The sequence below is a fragment of the Gallus gallus genome, chromosome 7 (genome assembly GCF_016699485.2).
Source record: "Gallus gallus isolate bGalGal1 chromosome 7, bGalGal1.mat.broiler.GRCg7b, whole genome shotgun sequence".
NCBI lineage: Eukaryota > Metazoa > Chordata > Aves > Galliformes > Phasianidae > Gallus > Gallus gallus.
Window position 1 is genome coordinate 7,353,857 of NC_052538.1, and position 8,372 is coordinate 7,362,228.

Here is an 8,372-nt window from a genome sequence, read left to right on the forward strand (position 1 = left end):
AAGAGATTTAAATTACTGAATTAGTGGTGGAGAATTTTCTTCCATTACCCCTTTCTCAAGCCATCAAACTGTTGTACCTGAGCACTGTACCATGGCCAGGATCTGCATCCAGTCTGCTGCAATGTGGTGCTGCAGTGTGGCATTGCAGTGGTAAGGTTCCTTTCTGTGTTAGAAACTCAGTGTGAGCACTGGAAGATTTGAGTTTGCAAACTTGATTTACTCAGCTTCAGTTACTCAACGTTTTTCTCATGCTACTTATATATCTATCATACTTACATATACTTACATACTACTTACATATACTTACATATATATCTTACATATACTAATGTGAAGAAAAAATTGTATTTTTAGGTGTTTCATTTGCTTGGTAGAAAAAGTAGAAAAGCTGAATTTATTAACATTTTTTGTAATAAATCTTGCACTCTGTGCTCTGCACCTCATGGCTTAAGTTTAGTGAACTTATACATAATTTAGTCTATTCACTTCAAAAGAAATTGTGATTTCAGTAAATTTTAGTACTAAATTGATAGCTTTTGTTGACAAATGTTTTGACAAGTCCTGCTTGTGAATTGGGATGACTCAGTTTTACCATGTCAAGTTTCAATAGGCCTGTGGCTTTTTGAAAATCAATGCATTGTATTGGTATAGCTTATTCTCAGTATTGTATCTGTCTGTAGAGGAGGTTTTAGTGTATGTACTAATGGGAGTGAGACATTCTTGTTAGCCAGAAAGAAGTACAGTCTAAATAGGAACAAGAAAGTCTCTGTGTAATCTTTCCTTTCTGCCACTGTTGCAATATATAGAACTTGTTTTGTGTTTATTTGAGTCACTACCAGTTTCTAAAAGAATTATGTATTTCTATAGATAATTACATACTATTTTATTGAAACAATTGAAATTTAAAGCAAATTTTATAAACTCAACTGTCATCCAACCCCAGCGAATAGATTTTAAGAGCTTAAGGCTTTGCAGATTTGAATATTTTCTGCAAACCTTGTACTTGCGGCAAGCCAGTTGCTCTGAATCTAGTAGGCACACACCAAAGTCGTAGAAGTGATAAAGCTAATTCCAGCAAAACTAGAGGCATGGGCAGTTACTACAGGATAGCTACTGTAGTACAGGCTTCTGTAGTTCACCTTGCAGAAGCTGTTTAAGTGTCCAAACTCTTCCTCTTGTTTTAGTTGTAAGATTTTGAAAGATTTTAGCAAGACAAGCTTCAGCTGTCATTTTCTGTGCCAGTCAAGATCACTAGGTGTGGGAGGTGGGAGGAAGCAACAAAACACATGCTCTAGAAATACTGAACATGGAAGCCAGGCAAAGGATCTGACAAAAGTTGGATTTAGGAAGCCAGATGTATACTCTGGCCTTTAATAAATGTCTATCCATCACTCAAGTACTGTTCAAGAAAAATAAAACCTGATATGCCTAAGAGGCTTAAACTGTGTGTCTGTAAACTTCAGATACAACTGTAAGAACCTAATTTGTAATGCTTACTCTTGAATTTTTTCCAGATGTTTCTTCCATAATATCTGCCTGTTTTAGTAGTCCATATGTTTCTCTATGCTTCTTGTAGATAATACTGCCAATATCAAGACACTATTGCAGTTTATTTGGCACTTGAGGTACCTCTGTGCTTACAAAATTGTAGTCATGGCAAGATCCATAGAAGGGTGTCTAGATTCTGGGAAGCAATAGTTTTCTCTTGATACGTTTAATCTTATGTTTGACTGGTTTTTTGCACTTTCACCATCACAAAAGATAGGTCTTTATTCAATGTAATATATATAACTTATTTTTTGTTAGTACAGTATTTTTATTCATATATTAGGGCAAACTTTTTTAATGACAGGTGAGTAAGCTAATGCACACTTCTTTCATTTTCATCCTCAGTAAAGATATGCAAATAAATTGTTTCATTGGGGTACAATTTTTGTTCTACTCTTTTTTCAACATTTTGCAAGCCAAAGTGTGTAGTTACAGTTTTTCAAAGTAATGAAACAGTTGTACTATACAGTTACTAGTCTGAACTGATGATTATGTGTAGCCATGCCATCTATCTAATGTGTAGCCATCCCAGGACAAGGTACAAGGTACAGTGTTAACATAGTCCTCTTTTCTTAGGGACACCTTGTAAGACAGTTTAGGATGCACATTTTGTTAAGGATGACCACCAGTCTATATGAGCACAAGGACTTCCATTATGCTATTTCTTATTTTTATTTTTTATGAAACACCAAAACAAACTTGCCTTCTGCTTGTGTATCCAGTTGTCTGGGTGTTGCTGTTGTACTCAGTTAAACAATTTTATTAGTGCCAAATTCTTTGCAAGTATACCGCAGAAGAGTATGGTGGAAATACTCTACAGGAGACTGAGGTTTTAAGAAGTATTTCATATGATAGTCACATACAGATTGAGAGCTAAAGCTTGACCAAATTAATACAGACACAAAAATTCTTCAGTATTTTGCTCCTATGCATGCTGGATTCCTGCCTCTAGACTTGGTCCAGTGTGGATCACAATTATGCAGACAAGGATTTATGGTTGGAATCTACAGGACAGCTAAAGTAGGTCAAGATTGTTTTCATCCTGCCCATGAGTATTGCAGCCAAGTACAAATATCCTCTTTGGCAGCAGGATATGAACAGTTTGGTTAGGATTTAAAGAACAAACTTTCCCTTACAGTGGTGAGGTACTGAGGTCTTGCAGATGCAATCCTTGCATTCTGGGATGAATGGTTTGTCTGCTGCCAGGTATCTTGGAGGCACCAGCTACTGTTTGTGACTGAGGATCATAGAATCGCGGGATCATTAAGGTTGGAAAAGATCTCTAAGATCATCTAGTCCAACTGCCCACTTACCACTAATATTGCCCACTAAATCATGTTACTAAGTACCACATCTAGACATTTCTTGAATACCTCCAGGGATGGTGACTCCACCTCCCTGGACAGCCTTTTCCATTGCCCAGTCACTCGTTCGGAGAAGTTTTTTCTTAATGTTGATGTTAATGTTTGGCTTTCTCTGATTGAATGATCCTATCCATCTCTTGCATTAGGCTGCAGCTGCAAAATGAATCTCCAGACATGTTAGCAGGGAAGTAAGATAACAGAATTTGTTCCTGAAGGGGATGCTGACAGTAGATCTTGGTTGCCTTGCTCAGGATTTCTCTGAGCTGATCTCTGAAATTCTGTCAGGTGTCGTAGCCACGTTACCATAGTCATGTTCTGTTCAAGAGAGGAAGGGTTGAAAGCCCCGTGGAGAAGGACCTGGGGGTCCTGGTGAATGAAAAACTGAACATGAGCCAGCAGCGTGCTCTTGCAGCTCAGAGGGCCAAGGGGCTCCATCAGAGGAGGGGTGGCCAGGAGGGACAGGGAAGTGATTATCCCTCTCTACTCTGCCCTCACGTGGCCCGAGCTGGAGGACTGCATCCAGGTCTGGGGCCCCCCAACACAAGAAAGACATGGAGCTGTTAGAGAGGGTCCAGAGGAGGGCCACAAAGATGATCAAAGGGCTGGAGCACCTCCCTAGAAGACAGGCTGAGGGAGCTGGGCTTGTTCAGCCTGGAGAAGAGAAGGCTGTGGGGTGACCTCATTGCAGCCTTCCAGTATTTGAAAAGGGGTTATAAACAGGAGGTGAGTCAACATTTTACAAGGACATTTTACAAAGACAGTGATAGGACAAGGGGGAATGGTTTTAAGCTCAAGGAGGGAAGGTTTAAATTGGATGTCAGAGGGAAGTTCTGTGCAGAGAGAGGGGTGAGGTGCTGGAACAGGCTGCCCAGAGAGGCAGATGGGGCCCTGGGCAATCTGGTCTAGTACCAGATCTGGAGGTTGGTGGGCCTGCCTGGGAAGGGGGGTGGAACTAGATGGTCCTTGGGGGCCCTTCCAACCCAAACCATTCTGTGATTCTGTGAAAGTCTGGTCCATTGTGATTGACTGCTGTTATGTCTGGCAGATGTTACTTGTTCCATTAAAAAGAAAGTTTTTTGTTTTGTTTTGTTTTGTTTTGTTTTTCCCTCCCTCTTAGGTGGAACGTATTGGGTATTCAAGGAGCCTTACTTAGCCTCTTTGTGGAGCCAATTTACTTCTCTAGCATCATCTTGGGGAGTTTATATCATGGGGATCATCTATCCAGAGCCGTATACCAGAGGATAGCAGAGATAGAAGATCTACCACCTCTTTATACACTCAACAGACCTTTACTTAGTGGCAAGTATCTAATGGAGAGAGCCGTACCGGTAACTAAGTCTGTTCCAGTAGCATTGTGATTTTGCAGTTCTCAAAACCTTGGAAATTATGTATTGTGAGTAAATTGGTTTCTGGTTACAACACAGAAGATATGGTGTAAACCCAGTAGGGATACACAGACAGAGATACCATAGCAAGAACCGTCGTGAGTTAAAAGATGCCAAAAAAAGCCAGAACTGAATGCACTTTCATGTAATTGCCATCTGGATTGTGTTTTAGCAATAGGTGAGGCAAGTTGAACGCCGTGACTTAATGAAACCTCTTATCATCTATGGGATAGTGCGTTAGCTCTCACTTTCACTTCTCTTACAATTGCAGATATTTATTGAATAGTTACATCAATTATCAGTTTTCCAAGATAAAAATATTTGGCTCACAATCTTTAGGCCAATGCCAACTAAAAGTGGATGAAGAGATGATCTCAGATGTCACTGATTGTATTTTATTTTGCTATCCATCTCTGTTTGCAGAATTAGCTTTAGTTAGCACAGCACCCAACTTGTTTGCATGACCTAGTTGTCACAATATTTTCATTTTCACTTCATAGTTAATGCACAAATGCTGCATTTAGAGCCTGCTGGAATGTCCCTGAAAAATATTTTTATACTTCTTAAAGTATTAGCTGACAGACAGCAAAACAGCCAACCTAGCAAGTAGGTAGGAGCTGCCGTTGAAATTTCAAGGATTATTCTTCAGCACTACACAGATTCTAGACTCTAGTGGGGCTTAGAATATTTAAATTAATTTAATGAAATAATAATTTAAATAATTTAAAAGGAAAGTTCTGAAGTGTCTTAAAGAAAATCTAAAAAAGCTAATTACAGTAATATTGTGAAAGCTTTAAAACTGAAATCTCTTATACTTCCTATCACTGTGTGTATTGCGTTGTTCTGTAGAGCCAGGCTTTTGTCAAGTCTGTTTATTTTCCAGGAAAAAAAAAAAAAAGATTGGTATTTTAAAGCATGTTTAAAATTTGACATGGATTTTAAAAATAAACATAGCGAGCTTGTCATATATTTAATTTATTTCATAAGGATTCCCTGAACCAGAATGTATTTCTGTACGTATTGTGTTTGTAATGTATTGTATTAACTGTAATGCTAAGTGACGTGTATATCCTTACAGTAGCAAGTAAGAAATAGAGACAACGTGCACAGTTCCAAATACTCAATTGCTATATTGACTTAATAGCTGATGTGTGGAGTGTTGCTGATATCTAATGTCTGGGAATTTTAAGAAATTCTTTAAGACAGCAACTTTGGAGCAGGGTGACTGTTACCTTTTTCACAACGTATAAGAGCACTTTGGCTTTGTAAAAATCTTTTTTTCTGAAATAGTGTTATCATCTGTCTGTCATGACATATAGCATCGTCTGTTTAAACAGTTCAGCCAGAACTCACTGGGCAGTAGAGGGAGTTCAGAAGAGTTCTCAGCTGTTGTGTTTCATGAAGATGCATGTCTCAAAATGCACAGGAAGCTGGCTTGAGAGGAGACATTAAGAAGAATTAGTCTGATGGATTTCCTTCTACTGGATTAGTCTTGAAAGCCAGTTTTCTGATCTGTGATGTTGGATTCACTTGGGGCCTAAGTGTAGCTACACATCTACTGTTTGGCTCACTTATTTCACAGTGTATTCTTACATGCAAATAAGCACTGCAGGAGTAACTCTCCCAAATCCCAATATCTCCCTTATTTGCACAATTGTGGAATCATTACTTATTTTTAACAAAGGAGTCAACTAAAACAGAAATAGCTATTCAGTTATGGCATTCTGTCTTTCCCCACTGTCTCCCAACTGGTTTAGCTGAGAAAACACTGTAGCAGCTGGTTTTTTTTTTATCTCTTATAAGACAACTTTTGTGTCTGCGGGGACGGTTGCATTAAGATGAAGTTACCTAATCTACTGGTAAAAATAATCTTTTCATCAAATGTTTTTTTTTTCTTCATAGGAGATTTTCTATTTATACATCTTTTTCCCATCAAGTTAATTGGAAGCATGCATATCAGAGCAGCAGTTTTTCAGCTGAAAGTGCAGGAAACCTTTATGTTGGCAGAAAATTTCTCATGTGTATTACCAGTTATTTATCTTTAGTTAATCTCATCTGCCTTGAAGAGAAGCTCCAGCTTGTGAACATACCCACACTCTTTTGCAAGCAGTCTAGATGCAAAAACTTAATTCATTTTTTGTATTCAACAGGATGTTGACAACCATGGAAGGAATTTCTAAAGATTTTAAATATTCATGCTTCAGCAGCTCTCTGAATGACTACTATGTTTGCTTCTTAATTTTATTGAATTTGCTTGTTTTTTTTTTTTTAAATCCTTCAGCAGAATCTTTGGTGATTTGTGGTGTTTCCTGGTACCTTATCATCTCTTTCACTTTGTTGTTTTTAGCCCCCTACCTCCTTTGGATGAAGCTTGGTGTGAGCTCTGTCAGGCTTTGTTAGTATGTACACGCTGGCCTAAAGAAGTGGTAACGCTTGATTTTGCTTATTAGACCTGGTTATAAGAATATCCAACAAGAAGTTCAGAGCGATGTTCTCTAAAATATCGCAGTTGTTACACTTTTCACAGGAGAATAAAATATTTTACTTTCTATCCTATCTTTCCCTCCCATTATTAGCTTTTGAGAGAGAAGATAAGATCCACCTAAAGTACTGTCAGATGCTTTGCTTTTGCAACCTTAGTTTCCTATCATGCTGCCTGTGATCTGCCTTCAGAGACTCCTTTGTCCCTTTTCCAGGGTTCATGCTGATAACTGCTGCTTACCAAGGTGTCATTTAAGTATATTTGAATTTCAGAGTCATTACTGTTTGTTATTACATCAAAATAACCTAAGAAATGCAGTTGTGTAACTGCTGCTGAAATACATTGCATGCTGGACATTATGTTCAGTGCCGTCTTAATTTGAAAATCCCTTCTATACAGCCTCCACTGTGCATGAGCAAGGTGGTAGAGAAATGTAAGCTGTTTCCAGTGTTTGCTGAAAGAGTTGCACACACTCTGGATGTGCTGGTCTAGGGAGAGAATCAGTCACTAAAAGAAAATGTAAGGCAACATTTTGTTTTTTAAATTGAAATAATGCTCTTTTACAGAAAGAGAAGGAGCAAAAGGCCTTTTTTGCAATACTGAATGTACAATATCCGATCACCGTACTTGTTCAGTGGCACATGAAACAAGCAGAAGTAATAGTACAGATACTTTTAAGCTAAATTAAAAATATGACTGATTCATTTCTCATGTGGCAGCCATTTTTAACCCCTCTTGCCTCAGTAGGTTTTATAGGTTCTCCAGTATATGCTGCTTTAATCAAATGACTGTTTCACATAAGCTTCATAAAACAAGCCTGAATTTACACACTTATGGAGAGTCAGAGTTTAGATTTCTTTTGTTTCTGCTCTCAATTGATAGTTTTTTTAGGTGTAGACCTTCTATTGTGTAACTCATGGAGCAGTAGGGTTTGTTTGCTCTGTAGTGTTTGGTCTTTAATGGCACAGAAGCAGCTGTGTTGTGCATGATCAGCTCCAGTTTTCATGTGACTTGATGCACAGATTTTTTGGCAACCACTCAGAATGGACTGCAGAAGTTGTGACAAGCTCACCTGAAAGAAACTGGAAAATAATAATAAAGGAAACTGTCATTCCAATTCCATTTTTTCAACTCCTATTTTAAGCAAATGTGGAATAGTGGGACTGTTTATTATTTATTATTTACTTGGCTTGCAGTCTGTCAGTTACAGTGACTAGGTTGACATAAGTCAAGCATAAAAATATGTCAGCATCAGAAAATTCAGTATGATCAATATTTCAAAATGTTTATTTAGTAAATGAGGAACTGGTTATCTGAATTTTTCTTTGTCATTTTGGATCTAGGACCTCATAGTCCTCACATACTCTCATCTTTGCATCCTACAAGTGGGTTTGGGACCCAGAAGTGCTATAAGACCTGCACCAATAAACGAGTCCTGTGCTTATCTGCTTTAGGCTGACTTAACTTTGTTTATTAGATTGTATTTCAAATACCATCAAGAAACTCATCTTGCCTCAATGCTTATGTTGAATTCATACAAATTTACTAGATTTTTTTAGATATAGGACCAAGCAGAGACTCAGAGTAGGTACA

The 8,372-nt window shown here is 38.1% G+C and overlaps 1 protein-coding gene across 4 annotated transcripts in view; it reads left to right on the plus strand.

Annotated features, from left to right (window-relative positions):
• Window positions 1-4,214, plus strand: part of ADARB1 (adenosine deaminase, RNA specific B1) — a gene marked incomplete at its 3' end in the record, with an annotated part of 66,048 nt that extends 61,834 nt beyond the window's left edge. For all 4 annotated transcript variants that reach the window (NR_004440.2, NM_001396429.1, NM_204240.3 and 1 more), the window contains 1 exon segment: window positions 4,030-4,214. Coding sequence is in view for 3 of the 4 variants with exons in the window: in NM_001396429.1 (NP_001383358.1) it covers window positions 4,030-4,214 (185 nt within the window).
• Window positions 4,215-8,372: the final 4,158 nt, after the last annotated feature.